The following is a 17,163-nucleotide window of genomic DNA, read 5'->3' as shown; positions in this document are numbered from 1 at the left end:
GTATGTTCCACTGTAGGACTTGTACAGATGATCTGTGTAACCTGTGAAGTTAGTTGAAAGCTCCGCCCAATTTCGATACAATCTATGAACAAACAAACACCCACCTCTTTATTCTCACCATAACTCACTCTCTTCCCAACATATACAACACCCCGTTTCTTTCTTTTCTTGATTTTTCAATCCAATTGCTCCTCATTTCCTAATCTTCTCCTCAATTCAGCCCAACCCCATTTAAAAATGGCTCATCTTTTGAACACTTCCTTCATCTCCACCACCAAAACCCCCTCTCTGTACCGGCCAGCCACTCTTTTAGCCCAACCCCAGTTGAAGAAACCCACAAAAATCCAGGCCAAGATCAGGGAAATCTTCATGCCTGCACTTAGTTCTACAATGACTGAAGGAAAGATTGTGTCTTGGGTGAAATCAGAAGGTGATAAGTTGTCCAAAGGGGAGTCAGTGGTTGTGGTGGAGTCTGATAAGGCTGATATGGATGTGGAGACTTTTTATGATGGCTATTTGGCTGCTATTATGGTTGATGAAGGGGGTGTTGCTGCTGTGGGATCAGCTATTGGTCTTTTAGCTGAGACTGAGGAGGAGATTCAAATGGCTAAAGATAAGGCTTCGACTAATGCGGGTTCATCTTCTGCTCCGGTTGCTGCTGCTGCTGCGGCTCCTGCTCCAGTGGAGGCTGCTGTTAGTGTTTCTGCTCCTAAGGGTAAGAATTGGGACTTGATTTTGTTTTTGGTTGTTTGATAGATAGTTATTTGATTGATTTATATTTGCTTGATCGTACAAAGGGCGAGGGAGCTCGTACATTGCTTGTTTATCTGTTTGGGATATCTAAGTGCAGGTGATCATCTCATGTTAAGTGAGGTGCATTACTAAAGTTTTTGGACTAGGGTGCATTATTATTTTTTGTTTTATTTATATATCTGTACTTGGAATGAGGGGGCAATGTATGTACATGTTCTTGTTTATTTGTGTAGGACATCGGTACAGGTGATATCATGATGGTTAATTAGCCATTAGGTGCATCATTGACATTTGAATGATTATGTAGGATTTGAATCCCTGATTTGAAGTGCCGTTTGCACAAATAAGATTCATCTTCGAAACCTTGTTCTGGCTATCTAATATTTAGTTAAAAATGTAGCTGCTCTGGAGGTCGAGTTTTGGATTTGCAAACTTAAGCAATTGAAGTGTGATTATTGGATTATAACATGGCCTCTATCATTGATTCTTATATCTATATATGCGAATGTTTTAAATACTGGGGTAAATAAAAATGGGATACCTTGTCATTCTATTTTTACATCTCTTCTGAATCTAGTTACAAATTTTCAGCAAATGATTCTGCCCCCAAGGCCAAGTCAGTAACTGGATCTTCAGTGCATCCTGCATCAGAAGGAGGTAAAAGGATTGTGGCATCCCCATATGCAAAGAAGTTGGCCAAGGAGTTGAAGGTAGACTTAAGTGGTGTTGTTGGAACTGGACCAATGGGTAGGATTGTTGCCAAGGATGTTGAAGCTGCAGCAGCTACAGGTGTTGTAGTTGATACGGCTAAGACAAATGTTAGTGTTAAGCCAGATGCTGGCCCGAAAGTTGAATTGGGTTCGGTTGTTCCATTTACCGCAATGCAGGCGGCTGTCAGTAGAAATATGTTGGAGAGCCTTGCAGTGCCTACATTTAGGGTTGGATATACGATTTCAACTGATGCACTTGATGCCCTCTACAAGAAGGTATGTATATTCTGTCCCAATTCATAAATTATTAATTATTAATAATTATTAATATGAAAACTTTGCATGTGTACTATTACATTGTTGAATGAATAATATATCAAGTAAAGATGAAGATGTTTGAGTGTGAATATGAGATACAATGTGATGAATGATGATCCTGATATGTGACTTCTTATATATTATAAAGTTTGCTTACAGAAAAAAATTTCATTAAAAGATAATACATGAATGAGTAAAGTCTCTATATTTATTTTATCAGACCCTGTCTATCTTATCTCTCTCATTATACATCTCTGCTAATGTTTTTTTTAAAGTCCACTTTGCTCTTTTTCTTCAATATCAATGATGTTCCTTTATAAGTAATTGTTTTATTTCATTCAATTATAAACTACCAATGCCATTCACCAACTTTTATAAAATATTCATGTTTAAAAGATATTACAACAAAGTTAATCTCATTATATTATATTATATTATTATTTTCTTTTGAGGAGAAACGTTAGGCTCTAGTTTCATGATACTTTCCATTTTCAAAAATAATATGTCAAGGATTGGAACATTTTACAATTTTGGTAGTGGCTTTACTACATGCATTTCTTTTCATTATCTATTAGAATTTATACAGAATCTTAGAATACAATTTTCTTTGGCTTGGTAAAGTAGAATCATTATAAAAGGATAAAATGACATTTTGATTCAAGTTGAAATCTACATTTTTTATGTAGAAGTAATGATCCATGTTTTGTGAATGCTGTGACCCTTTTACATCTTTTCTCTTTTTCTTCAAAAAATCTCACCAGTTGAACTGTATAGTGGATACTATCCGAATCCCTTCATAATTCCTCCCATATTATGTGTATAAAATAATAATCATGTGTTGATATGCGCTCTGGATCTGTAGTTAGGTCAGACTATTTGTGCCGGGGGGGGGGGGGGGGGGGGGGTTCAAGACATAAAGGGAAGTAGGAAATTCATCTTTTGCTAGATTATTTTGGCCAAAGATTAATTATATTTGAGTAAATAAGCTCAGATCAGCTGTAAATAATGAACTTAATGGTTCAGCTCGGGTCAGCAATCATCTAATCCTGCATTGTTTGCTATGATGTGTAGTGATATTAATGTAGTCATTAGTGTTTCTTACCTGCTATATGTTCCAAGAGATTGTTTCTGCTACCAATTGTTTTTACTCACACACACACACACACACACACACATTTCTTAATAAGTAAATGGTTTACAAATTCTATATAATACAAAGCTCTTTGTATTTGAAAAAATTATAGATAAAATCAAAGGGAGTGACCATGACGGCAATGCTAGCAAAAGCGACAGCTCTTGCACTGGCTGCACATCCTGTGGTGAATTCGAGTTGTAGGGATGGAAAGAGCTTTACATATAACAGCAGCATTAACATTGCTGTTGCTGTGGCTATCGATGGGGGGTTGATTACACCTGTCCTTCCTGATGCTGACAAGGTGAATATTTATCTGACTCTGTTATATTGTATTTTTTCCATAGGTTTCTTATATTGAAAATGTTTGTGGATGTGGACTCCCTTTTTTTCTTTAGGTTGACATATACACATTATCACGCAAGTGGAAGGAGTTGGTAGACAAGGCTCGTGCAAAGCAGCTGCAACCACATGAATACACCACAGGTACTTGCAGAGTTGTTATTTTTGACATGCATATAAACCTTACCGACTGCTTATGAAATGTTTATAGTACGTGGTATTTTTTGCCATCAATAATTGTGTCCCAACATACCTAGTATTCACGTCATCAGTTCATTCTCCTACTGCAATAGAAGAATCTGTTGATTATTACTATTTCTGTTATACATGTATATAGATACTAGGGTGACTTACAATGTACTGTCACAAATGTTTGTGGGTGAGATTCCCAGTCATCCCCGCATTCAATAGAGCCAGTCACTCTGCGGCCCATGTAAATTGGGAACTAACATCTTTTTTGCTATCTTCAATAGTTACTGTTGATTCTATCTAATACGAGTCATATGACAAAGCATGTGTATTTCACTATTATCTGCATGAGGAAAAAAGATGGTATGATGTACTGACATCAGTTGTATCATCCCTTGCTTCTCCCACTCTCTGTGTTAAAGCTCTTGATTAGTTAAGATGTTAGACATCTTTTATGATTTATGATGTCATCTCACCTAAGTAATCTTCTTCTGATCCTTGATGATAGCTTCTTCAGTAAAGGTCACATCGCTACTTTCAAGCCTACTCAGCTTATCACGCGATTAAATAATTCTCCCTGTCTTGTTCATACCCATATGCATCTGTAATTTTGTATTTGATCACTGCCACCAAGCTAAACTTTTCATCAAAGTTATTAATAACCATTTTACTGAGGTAGATACCCTGATATACGTTGTCAAATTATATAATCCTTCTAACCTCAATCTTATAATGGGCCAGTTATACTCTTCCCCCCTTCCTCATAACTTAGAGCATGAAATTGGTGCCAGAAATACTAAGCATTAAGTTATCAAATCTATTCATCAAAATATAACCTTTTTGAAACCCCGCTTGCCGGCTGAGGAAAGGACTTGCACTAGAGATTGTCATTTGCATTACATATGTGAACTGACCTATTCGGCCTTCTGGTTCTGGTTTTTTATAAATTAGTTGAAGGTGTGAAGCACATGGGCAACTGTTTTTTGGAATCAATCTTCAATCTAAAGCTGACAAATTAATCATAATATTGAATTGTATTGACAAATTAACAGCGGTAAAATAGCTCTACACTTCGACAGTGTAGACCAAATCTGGATTGAAAATAGGCCAGTCACTCTGTGCATTGAATTGTGAAAGATTTAAGTGCTAGTAATATCCTATATATGATAAGCATAAGAGCCTTGCTTGGTCATCGCCATGTATTATAAGTTCCATACTTGACAATTTCATATCAATTAACAATATTAATCTACTTCATTGTGAAAGCTTAGGGTTTACGAATTGGCATCTACAAATAAAAGATATAATATTTATTATTTTATTTACTATAAATTTTTTTTATCTATATTAATTTGTAATTCATTATTAATTCGTATTACAATTTACAAGCATAAAACTACATTTATGTCAATGTATTAAAGCATTCCAAGCATCCAACTGTTATAAGCGTCTTTATCTATTCATAAAAGGGTACAAAGTGATGGCTGTCTTGCCAAAGGGGGTAAAAGATTGTTACCCAATATTTCAATTTTCTGTTGAGAGGTTTTAGTGGTTCATGACTTACTCTCGAGACACTAGGGCCTGTATTGTATTTTATCCTGTTTGCTGTGTTTGTACTTTGTATATAATATACTCGGTAGATGTACTCGGAAACATGAATAGATAGAATAATGCATTCTTGTCAGCTGAAACAACAGTCAAAGCAAACGGTTGAATAGTAGCTCTTCAAGTGCTCTTGTTTTCTGTAGGTTGATATGCAGTGCATAGGGCATTCTAACTGTGAAATATAGGTTATTCTTTTAAGTTGTTATTTTATCACATGCTCTTCTGTTTGCCTACAGCCTAATATCTTACCTTCCGATGTCGAAGTAAAGTAATTATTAGAACAGCGCCATATGCTTATGCAGATGGGTCAGTCACTTATGAATGCTTAGATTATCACCTTAAAAATAAACTAATGTCCCAGGCACAGATACACACAACAAATTCACCTCCGTCTTATTATTCTGACAACATATGTAACTCCAAATTCGTCTGCTGCAATTGCTACTGTTGTATTGATGTACAACAATGCCTTTTTTTAATAAAAAAAAATTGTTTAATAATGCTGCTTGCTGGTCTTTAGGCACTTTTACTCTGTCCAACCTGGGCATGTTTGGTGTGGATCGCTTTGATGCCATTTTACCACCAGGCACTGTAAGTGTTAAATTCCTCTCGAGGCATCTGCACAAGTTTTGTACTCCGATTTCTGGTTATTAATATTTTTGTTCATACTTTTTCAGGGCGCAATTATGGCTGTAGGAGCATCTCAGCCCACTATTGTTGGTACCAAAGATGGTCGGATTGGCATGAAAAACCAGATGCAGGTAAATTAATTTGGCTGTATCGGTCTAACTTATATATATCTTTAATTTTTTGGTCATCTTTTTCTCGAAGGAGTTAACCTTGTTTTCTTACTTTGGACCGTATTCATATACTTTGCAGGTAAATGTGACAGCTGATCATCGTGTAATTTATGGTGCTGATCTAGCATCATTTCTGCAAACACTAGCTAAGATAATCGAGGATCCTAAGGATCTCACTTTCTAGCTTCATTGAGAATACTTTCTTGTAGCGACGGCTCTAGTCCCCTCTTATCAGGCCCGACCAAAGCTCAACTCCAGAAAAAAGTTCGCAAGCCAGAATGTTTTGTTTGTCTTTTTAATAGTTGCTTTTGGCAGGCAGAGTAGCATTACAAATTATAATTATACCATTTCGTAAAAATTTCTCCCCAGTGCAATGCTTGAAAATATAGATTGTTAATTAATGACTCAATTGTGGCCGAGTTTTTCAAAGCATTTCTTCTACTGTTTTTTTTTTTTTACATAAACAATTGTCATTGCTGTATCTATGGTCTGGAAGACTGAAACAGGATGTTAATTTGGCATCATTTTATGTGATTTTTATCACCAGGAAGCAAGAATACTGGTATATTATTGAAAAATATTTTTCTAAATAGGAAAAAATATATTAAAAAAATCTGAAGGGAATATTACAGAATTTTCATTACAACTTCGGATAAAAAAAAATTAATCCAAGCCCATATGCAAAACATTTTTAATACCAGATTAAATATTATTTGTCCAAGAAATAATCTGGGCTGGACCGGTTGGTTGCCGGGTGAAGCTGGAAAAGTCCGGTCTGGTCCGGTTCAAAGCACAGACAAAAGACAATATGATACATAAGAATATAAGATAAACTTATCTTCAGACACTGAGTTGTTTAGGATTCTTTAGAGATGCTCCTCAGTTCAGTTAGATAATCTAACACCACAGTTTTAGAAATGCTGCTCCACTCAAATACTTCGACTCCTCTTCATATTTACTCATCTGGGTCTCAAAATTCTCTTGTAAATTTGATCTTTGGCACCCATAAATATCCACTTGCTGAATTTCAAAGCTATGGATCAGCTCTGCCAAGAATACCCAACAAGCCCAAGTTCAAAAACCACAAAATCTCGCTTCAGGTAAATCATATGCATGTGCTTCTATACATGTATTATGTTAATGCTTCTTGTTTTTGCATTTTTTTATGTCGATATTTTATCTTTACTTTTAAGTTTGTGTGTAAAGCTTTGATCTTATCTAGTTATTGTATTTGTAATTTGTTGTTGTCTAACATGGATGCACCGAAGCTTTTAACGTGGTTTCTAATAGAAGAATGTTAAGCTACCGGTTCTCTCGAAATCTAAATGTTTGGAGGACTTATATCTTAACACCCCCCCTCGAGTTCCCATTCTTGGTGGGGGGCTGATTTTTGCACTAATATTTTATCAGTGTCCATATTACATTTGAGAATATTGGGGGTACGAGATACCCAGTTCTTCTAAAATCTTGAGGACGTAATATGATTTTATATTACTATATATTAAAAGTATGGTGAAATAATTTGAAAGATCTTAATCTTATTTCTTGATGAAATTGGGTGAATAGTGATGTTGGAAATAGAGATGATGATATTAGGAAGGGGACTGAAATTGATCTTATTTCTTATGATGATTTAATTACATACATTACCGTTATCAATCTAATTCTACTTCTCCATCCGTTATTACTCTTTAGTGGAAGAAAACTTTCATGGCCCCTTCTCTGTATACTTTATCTATGCAATCAGAACATAGCATCAATGTTGAGTCACAATAATGTGAAAGCCTTGGTTGGCACAATATGCGCGAGTAGAAAAGTAGCGACTTTTGGCCAAATGGTAAATAAAACAAAATTCAAAAAACCCGAGGGAGAACTCGCAAATGCTTTGGAGTTTATGGTTAAAGCTGAAAAGGTCTTTATAAAGAAATTGAAAAATAACCCTGATATTATCTTCCACCTCAGGCGCAACCCATGGATCTTCTTCTTCAGCTCTCTTTAGAGAAAGTTAATGAAGAACCCTTGGAGAATTCGAGCGTTCCAAATCGTGCTAAACAAATATCATATATTTGAGTTGTTGAATTTTGGTTGATTGATGTCAATTGACATTTTTCTATTATGTATGAGGTGGCGCCACCAATTATATCTTCTTCTTTTTTCTGCTAAATAACTAATTGTAACAACAACATAGATGTTCATTGAGTGTGTGTACATGTATTAGAATTGTTTTTACTAGTTTACTTTTAGTGAAAAAATTGCTTAGTAAAATTGTGCTTCAGGAGCTGTGCCATAAAAGTCGACTTTGGCACTTTTTGTATAGCATATATGTTTTCTCATTATCTGTTGCTCCCCAATAATCCCCCCACACATTCATATGATCTTGATGATCGGACGTAAGTTTGAAAACTAAGACCATAAGTATCTAAGTTTACATTTGATGATTAATGAATCAGATATATGGAAGAAGATTTCCTGTACTACCACTTATGCCCTCGAAGAGATCTGAAGGTAATTACTTAGGCTGATCTATTAGTGATTATAAATGTTTTCTTTCAATCTTGTTCATATTTAATTCTATAAAGTTGTACTTGTATGTCTGGTGTCTTTTCATCAATGTAGTCATGTGTTTGCGTTTGTTTGGGAAGGATGCTAGATAGCTTGGAGGCCAGATTCCTCAGCACTTGCCAATTTCCATATTTTCCATGCAGCAATCTTTATCACACTTATAATTAGTTACACTTACACATTAAAGTTGTTCTAACCATATAAATTGAAACATTCATACCATGCTCGTATATTTACAAACAAGTAACTATGATGGCTAGCTTTCTCTTTTCGAAATTCCACAATTTTAGATTCATTAAGTAATTTTACTTTATAATTAAAATGCTTATATCGGAGAACAGTGGCATAGCCAATAATCTCTTAAGGTCAAGATTTCGTTCTTAGGTCATAAGTTGTTACTCGGACACTATATATGTTTTTGTTGTACAATGTGAATAACTCCAACTCTTAAAGTAGTGCATCACAATTTTGTGTTTAGGAGGATCTGAGCTTGATGTAGATTATTGGTCCTCTATTGTTAGCTATTTTTTGCAGCAATTGTTGCTTTACCAATTCCCAGACTGCAGCCGGATCCTGAGGCCCTAACTCTCTCTCTCTCTCTCTTTTTTTTTGCCAGTCCTTTCCGTTTTTTTAAATCTGAATTCTTGATATCTACTTTTCATGAATGTAATAATGACTTAAAATGATTAATTATCATGTTACAAGCATACATTACAAGTTTGAGACACAACTGCTTCATTGACATAAGTGATTGTTCTGTTTCCATAATTCCAGACTCCCTTTTGGTCGATGAAGATATCATGAATTTAAAAGGACAACTATTAGGCATCTCTGCTTTCTCGTGTGGATCAGTTTCATGGTTAGCAACTGCACAAGCGGCACAAGCAAGTGGATATGCCCAGATAGATCCTGTTTATGAGATTGGGGAGTTATTTGAATTGGGGATCCAACTCTCCTATGTGCTTTCATTGCTAGGCTTGCTTGGGGTTGGGACTTTTTTTGTAATTCGTCAAGTTCTTGTTCGTAGAGAGCTCGACCTTTCAGCAAAAGAATTGCAGGTAAATGTCTATATTTTATAGTTTCTTTTCACTTAATCATAAATTATAAATTCTTAAAAAAACAACAAACTGCATATAGAGAACTTAACCATATCTACATGAACTAACTTTGTTGCGTTATTTTGAATTAAGAGGTCCAACATTTCGTAGACTTTTAACCTATAATGTATATAGCTCACAAACACATATATGTAAATGTGCAAACCTCCTAAATAATGCTTCTATATCAATTTGCTTCTCGCATGGTCAACTTGTTGTTCTAATACCAGTATGCCTCATACTTCTGTGAACGTTGTGTCTTGCAACAAATTATTAAATAATAATACTAGTACGCCTCGTACTTCTGAGAACTTTGTATCTTGCAACTAGAGGCGGCCAGACGAACGGTAGGACGAGGCGGGCGAGTTGGAGACGAAGCGAGTTGGTCAGGAATAGACTCGCGAATGGATCGCGAGGCGAGTTCTGGCTAGCTCAACTCGTGTACAATTCTCCGGGTTGAGCGAGTTACACGAGTTACTACTATTTTATTAATTTGTTTATGTAATAAATAAAAGAGGACAATACTCTATTAATTCTATCAGTCGAAAAAAAATATACAAATAATTCGAGAGAACTCCTCTAAAAAAAACGGAACAAACCCCATTTACTTTTAAAACAAAATATGTATCAAATGAAATTTAAAAATACATTACAGAATGATTCTATCTATCCACGCGGGCGGCGAGATGAGGTGGCGAGGCGATGCGGGCGGCCGAAACGAGGCGAGTCATGTCTCCTCCAACGTGAACTCGTGTACGCTTTGGCCATTTAAGCGAAACGTGCTGAGTTGCAACCAAATTTTCAGACGAGCCGAACCGAGTCGTGCCTATCCGACTTGTTTGTTTGGCCACCTCTACTTGCGACAAGTTATTATATAATAAGCTTACCTATGCAAAAAATGAAAAAGTAAAAGGAGGAAATAAAAGAATTTACAGTTTTGAATTTTTTATTTAGCAACTCTTCCTCAAAAAAGCAAGGACAGTGATAGACTTGTGCAAGAAAAAGCAATCAAATTAAGTCTCATTCATGTTATAATGCATGTCCTCTACATACTGCCTTCTATACCTGGTTGGATAAGATGAGCAACATATCTGCGACATGTTTCTTCTATTCCCTATGTATTGTTGATTCTAGTGATTCTCAGGAACAAGTAAGAAGTGGTGACGCTAGTGCGACGGAATTATTTGAACTTGGAGCAGTGATGTTAAGGAGAAAAGTCTACCCTGCTGCTACTAAATTCTTGCTTCAGGCAATTGAAAAATGGGATGGAGATGATCAGGATCTTGCACAAGTATTATATCCTCTCTGATTTCTTTAACCTCTTGAAACATAAATGGTTTCTGGATACTAAGAATGATAGACAATATGTGCATATGTACACACTCACGTCTCCGTTGCACCTTTTATGGTGAATTTAGTGACTTATCTCATGTTCATATAATATTTTCCACCTCTTACAGGTTTATAATGCTCTTGGCGTGAGTTACACTCGGGATGGGAAAGTTGACAAAGGCATTGCTCAGTTTGAAACTGCCGTGAGGATCCAACCAGGCTATGTTACGGCTTGGAACAACCTGGGTGATGCATATGAGACCAAAAAAGAATATACACCTGCTTTGAAGGCATTTGAAGAAGTCTTGCTATTTGATCCTAACAACACTATAGCACGGCCAAGGCGAGATGCATTGAAGGAAAAAGTTCAGATGTACAAAGGAGTTCCTATTAAATCAAAGAAGAAAGGATAGCATCTTGTGTATCATATGTGTCTTTAGGTAAGTTCTTAATTTTTTATATTTGTACTTCCAAAACATTTTGGTCTGACCTCGAGTCAGTGGTATATTAACTGCAAACTCATCTGGGTGATTTTGCCGGGATCTAAAAGGGTGATATATTAGAGCTCAAGTATCTTGATATGGGTATTGAAATGAAAATTTTATTTTTGGCTATCACATTTCTTAGGCTGGTTGGTAATGAAGCCAATCTAATTTCAGCTAATTCGGTTATTATTATTTTTCAAAAATATTTGCATATATATGTAATATGCAAGTTTGTTATCTGTTAGCTCATTATTTCGATAATTTGAAATAGCTCCTCCATGTGAGACCTTCCCTAGATCCATCGTATTTTAAGAGATGAAACACAATCTGGAAAATAATTTGTACAAATGGAATGTGGACAGAATGGTGTGAGAAACAATGAGAGCAAAAGAGAGTGTAATGTTGATTAATAGGAGAAGGTTATTCCATTCTTGACTTTACATCACATTCAGTAAAAGAAATTGCTCCAATAAACAAGAATGGGGTTGGAATGGAATTGTAATTTGTAGGCAGCCATCATCTTCCACATGCAAAATGGAGAGATATATACTATTTGGATAGAAAGATTCTAGTCGTATATGTAATGATTTTCCACTAGAACCTATAAGTTGCCGCCTTGTTAATGGTTATTCAGGATTCCTTTTCATCTTTTTGACCCCTTTTTTCTGATTCAAAATCCCAAAGTAAATCAGCCACGGATAAGTAGGCTTTGAGTCATTCTGGAAATGGATAAAAATTTTAATTTTACTCGTTAATGTTAGGTTTATATTATTTTTTTGCTATTAAAATTAGATTCAGATTTGATTATTAATATTATATCAATTCTTTGTAGCATTATTAAAATAAAGTCATGTTCAACAGATACCATTAGACGATAATCAGAGAACCCTTATTATTTCATAACTTGGATTATCTTTTCATATATATTATTTATAATTTTATAATCATGAGCTTTTAATAATTAACTGCTATCAAAGATGTATATTAAACCGGCTTATTTTAGAACATAATCACTGCTTGAGGTGACAAAATATGGTTTTGGTTTGGTTTTGGTTCTTATAAAATGGATTTGGTTTGGATAGATGAACCAAAATCATTTCCGAACCATATATTAATAAATGTGGTTATGGTTTTAGTTTGAATTTTGGGTAACTAGTTTGGTAAGTAAAAATAAGTATTATATAATGAACAAAAGTTAATACACTCAAATCACAATATAATGAATACTAAATATAACAAAAGTATGTGTGAGTGTGTGAGTTGATGGAGTGGTTTAAGCTCTTGGCTTCTCCAAGTAAAGTCATGAGTTCGAATCATGGGATGTGCATGTGTGATAATTAGCAAAAAGAAAGAAAGAAAAGAAAAAGAACATAATAGTGTGTGTGTGGAGAGTTATAAGAAATCTTAAAAGTGAGACCAATGTGGTTAGAAACCATATTTTGTGAGAAATGTGAGACTAGAAACCAAACCAAATCCATTTTTCTAAATGTGATTTTAAATGGATCCAAATTCACAATTTTGGTTTGGTTTGGATTGGTTTAATGGTTTTGCATCCATATTGCCACCTCTAATCACTGCATATGCGACATTTTGACTTTACAAAATTATATTTTATTCATAGAGGGGGCTTCCTGTCCCTTGACTCTGAAACCTCAATATTTTAAAATGGAATTATTGAGATTGTGGTACATAAGTAGCTGCATTTCATAATTTTTTAGTGTAAATAATGGAGATGAGGGTAAGTGTAAGTTGTGTAACAGATTCATCCAGCTGGGTTGTTGGGGTTTGTGTGGATCCTGAATCTGAGTTAGATTTTCGTAAATCAATGTTCTTTTTTCTTGTTAAATGTAAACCAAAGTTCTTGCTGGTCTGCAGATGCTCAAGAAATTGGAAATGAATTGTTTTGTAAATTGTCATAGATTTATATATAAGTATAAAAACAGACACTTTAATTAATATTGGATTAAACATCATTTCAAAAATTGGTCGAAATGTATTATCGATTTTAGTATTCTTTTCGTCTCAAAATAATAGCATTGTTGACTTTTCAATAATTAAATTAATCAAATTTTAATCATAAATAAAATTTATATTTTTAAAAATTAAAAAACATTTTTAAGTAGATCGAATATGCTTTCTAATAATATAATTTTTAAAATTTTCTGAATATAATTGTGCATCAAAAATTCGTCAATTTTGTTAAATCAAATCAAAATAAAACAAGATATTTTGAAATGAAAAAAAATGATGTTAAGTTAGTTTATAAATATCTCCGATACTCTGAACTTTGATGATGTTACAACTTCCCATCTTTCTGAATCATATTTTGCACATTGGTTAAACTTTCTTGAGGAGCTTACAAATTATTTAATTATACTTGAAAAATAGCAACACACTTCATGCGAAGTCAATACATACCAAACCAAAGACGCATCATATTTATGATCACATCTAATTTTATATGAAATTAAAAAGATTATTAAATGAATAATTTTCTGCTCCTTTTTATGTACATGCTTCCCCTTTTATATGTTCATTTTATTTTTCGAGAATCATGACCAATTTTGACTAAATATTACAAATAATCTAATTATTATTTCTAAAATCTGAAAGTTGCATATTAGAATAAACTCGTCAAAAGTCACAATGGACATGTAAAAGAGGACCAATGAAGTATTGAATTTATGACGTTTTAATAGCGAGAATTGAAAGTAGCATGATGATTTCATCTCTAAAACAGAAATTAAATATATTAAAATAAATTTTTTATCTTTTGTCAAAAATAAATAATTTTTTTTTATCTAAATTTCTAGTTTTATAATTTCTGACTCATTTTATAAAAATTAATTATGATAGCAACTAATCATGATTTTAATTGACACGATAGAAAGAGAGATATACATAACGTAGTAATCTGTAGTGTTGACCAAGATATGAACGGTGCACATCACCATCAAAACCTTGATCAAGGGCCGAGATTAATTGCATCAAAAGCATGGACCCCACATGGACACAGACTAGTAAGCTTCCTCAGCACCAGAGAGATGTGATACCCTTATATATACTTACAGACTTGAGTTTGTGTTCTCTTCCCCATTCTCTATCTTTGCTCATCCTCAACTTCCTGCCAGCTGCATCTACTCTAATCTTCAATCTGGTAAGTTCTTGACCTTATATTTATTCATTTTTATATTTTATATAAATTTGGGTTTTTTATTTGTATTTTCTTGAAATTTTCAGCTGCTGTTTTGATGGGTAAAATTGAGTTCTTGATTAGTTTTGTATTAGTATTTTGAACTGAAACATGGGTTTTGCTTTATATTTGTAAAGAATGAATTTTTTTTGATATTTGGTATATTGAAATGAAATATGGATTCAATTTATAGATATGTGTATCTGTGATAGTTTTCTAGAGTATATATTGGGATATACTTGGGAGATTGAAAGGGGGATCTTGGTCAACTTGAGTAATTTTGAATGAAGATGAGAGTTTAGGCTTGTTGGGATATGTTGATTGAGTGAGTTATTGGATTATAGGTCATTAATTTTGAGTTTTTGATTTTGTTAGCTCTTGATTAGTTTTACTGTAGTATATTGAAAAATGAAAGATTTTGAAAGTGGGATCTTGGTCAATTCGAGTGATTTTGGAGATAAATGAGACTTTAGGTTGATGTGAAAATCACTAAGCAGTTTGATCTTTTGTGTGAAGATATATTGATTTTAGAGTTATTCAGCTTCGTACATATGTTTTTTAATTGAATGAATTCTTTGGGGATCAGATGCTAAGAAACACTCGCATATATACACAATTGTTATGAAAAAGGCGATTTTCTTTTGTTATTATTTAATAACGTTCTTATCCTTTTTCATGGTATTATGGATTTTTTTTTCATTATTTGTAATCTATTAAGACAATCTTCTTGCTCTATTTGTTTACTTGGTGGTTTTGATTATACCTAGTTTATCTAAGGTTGACGCTTTGAGGGTTCTAAGTAATTCTTTCTCCGGTTGTCTTGCTGGTTTACAGATTTCTAGCTTTGAATTAGTGCTAGAAAAGATAATAATGGATCTTCAAAAGAGGTTGTGTGCAGCAGAAACATGGAAAAAGTTGCCTTCGTCGACCCAACTTGAACTCCAAAAAAAGGTCCCTCCTGACCAACAATCTTTTATCAATTTCAGTTCTCAACAAAATCTGCAGAAGTGGGATGACCCTTCACTTATTGATTTCTCGACAAGGATCGAAGAACAATTTCCTGGATTCAGTGAACTTTCTCAAAACCCCTGTACATATACTTGCAACAATGATAATCAGATGAAAATTCTTGGTCAACTGGATGGTCAGATGAATGGCATTTGTAATGCAATCCGAAATTGTGAATGGGATCCAAAGGTGATGCTGACTAATCTCTCAATCATGGAGGAGAAGATTCATCAGCTTCAAGATTTGGTACATCTGATTGTTGGTCGGAGAACTGAAGCAGTAAAAGGATCTGAAGAACTTGCAGCTCAGCAACAGCAGTTAATCAATGCTGATCTCACCTCGATTATAGTTCAGCTGATCTCAACTGCCGGTAGTCTTCTGCCATCAGCCAAGAACACATTCTCCTCTGGCAATCCTTTGGGAAGCCAACTTGGTCAGCCTGGTGGAATTGGATATCCTTCCGGATCTTCCATAACCGGAAATAATAATGTCAACAAGGTAGAAGATCATTCCAACCAGATTGATCTGATTGGGAACAACGTTGAAGAACATGATCAGAAGGATGAAGAAGAAGTTGATGAAGGTGAACACCTACCTCCGGGTTCGTATGAAATCTTGCAACTAGAAAAAGAAGAAATCCTTGCACCTCACACGCATTTTTGTTTAATATGTGGAAAGGGTTTTAAGAGGGATGCCAATTTGCGAATGCACATGAGAGGTCATGGGGATGAATACAAAACCCCAGCTGCACTTGCAAAGCCACACAAGGAGATGTGCTCTGAGGCACCTCTGATTAAGAGGTATTCCTGCCCCTACATTGGTTGCAAGCGGAACAAGGATCACAAAAAGTTTCAGCCTTTGAAAACGATCTTGTGCGTGAAAAACCATTACAAGAGAACCCATTGTGACAAAAGCTACACTTGCAGCAGATGCAATACGAAAAAGTTCTCCGTAATTGCGGATCTTAAAACACATGAAAAGCATTGTGGCAGGGATAAATGGCTCTGCTCTTGTGGTACAACTTTCTCAAGGAAAGACAAGCTTTTCGGGCACATCACACTCTTCCAAGGCCACACTCCTGCCATTCCTCTGGATGAAAATAAAGGAATGGTTGACTTGTCTGATCACGGGGAGGGCAATGAAGCGCCAAGTAAGGTTGCTCAAACTGACTTTGACTTCAGCTCCAATGACTTCCAAAACATTTTGGATGGGAAAGGAATTGCTAATGACGACACAAGGATTTTCTCGCCGTTGGACTTTGACACAGGCAGCCTCGGTGGATTTAGTGATTTCCCTCGACCTCCCTTCGAAGATTCAGCGAGTTCCTTATCTTTCCTGATTTCGGATGCTTGTAATTACCCTAGGGAAACTGGGAGGAGCTCAATTTCTAATAATTTGGGATGAACATATCATTGATTCATTGTAGAAGCTTTGAACTTGGCATCTGGTAGGGGTTTATGGTTTCTTGTTGAAATTGCTTTCTTTTGTAAAATGACTCTTCAGTCTTAAATAAATATTATCACATTTATGCACTGTTTCATGCATCTAGTGATGCCATGTCTTTGTGGTTAGCATATATTTTAAAGTAAAGTGAAGAGCTGATCTACGCAACTGAATTCAGTTTAAATTATGCTTTA

General features: G+C 34.8%; 3 protein-coding genes across 3 annotated transcripts; all 3 read left to right on the top strand.

Moving 5' to 3' along the window:
* On the top strand, positions 1-6,258 carry LOC108219512 (dihydrolipoyllysine-residue acetyltransferase component 5 of pyruvate dehydrogenase complex, chloroplastic). The gene is made up of 7 exons (XM_017392995.2): positions 1-715; positions 1,345-1,739; positions 3,026-3,217; positions 3,312-3,399; positions 5,570-5,640; positions 5,727-5,810; positions 5,929-6,258. The coding sequence occupies exons 1-7, from the start codon at positions 238-240 to the stop codon at positions 6,031-6,033; spliced, it is 1,413 nt and encodes a 470-aa protein (XP_017248484.1). The 5' UTR covers positions 1-237; the 3' UTR covers positions 6,034-6,258.
* Positions 6,259-6,679: 421 nt separating this feature from the next.
* LOC108215873 (tetratricopeptide repeat domain-containing protein PYG7, chloroplastic) lies at positions 6,680-11,454 on the top strand. The gene is made up of 5 exons (XM_017388474.2): positions 6,680-6,949; positions 8,300-8,354; positions 9,186-9,469; positions 10,653-10,799; positions 10,969-11,454. Exons 1-5 carry the CDS (start codon positions 6,767-6,769, stop codon positions 11,251-11,253), a joined length of 954 nt encoding a protein of 317 aa, XP_017243963.1. The 5' UTR covers positions 6,680-6,766; the 3' UTR covers positions 11,254-11,454.
* Positions 11,455-14,305: 2,851 nt separating this feature from the next.
* LOC108219566 (protein SENSITIVE TO PROTON RHIZOTOXICITY 1) lies at positions 14,306-17,059 on the top strand. Its single transcript, XM_017393070.2, has 2 exons — positions 14,306-14,482; positions 15,353-17,059. The coding sequence occupies exons 1-2, from the start codon at positions 14,321-14,323 to the stop codon at positions 16,928-16,930; spliced, it is 1,740 nt and encodes a 579-aa protein (XP_017248559.1). The 5' UTR covers positions 14,306-14,320; the 3' UTR covers positions 16,931-17,059.
* Positions 17,060-17,163: the final 104 nt, after the last annotated feature.

Source organism: Daucus carota, chromosome 4 (genome assembly GCF_001625215.2).
Source record: "Daucus carota subsp. sativus chromosome 4, DH1 v3.0, whole genome shotgun sequence".
Taxonomy (NCBI): domain Eukaryota; kingdom Viridiplantae; phylum Streptophyta; class Magnoliopsida; order Apiales; family Apiaceae; genus Daucus; species Daucus carota.
The sequence above is the reverse complement of the archived record's forward strand: the minus strand, read 5'-3'. Positions and strand labels throughout refer to the sequence as shown.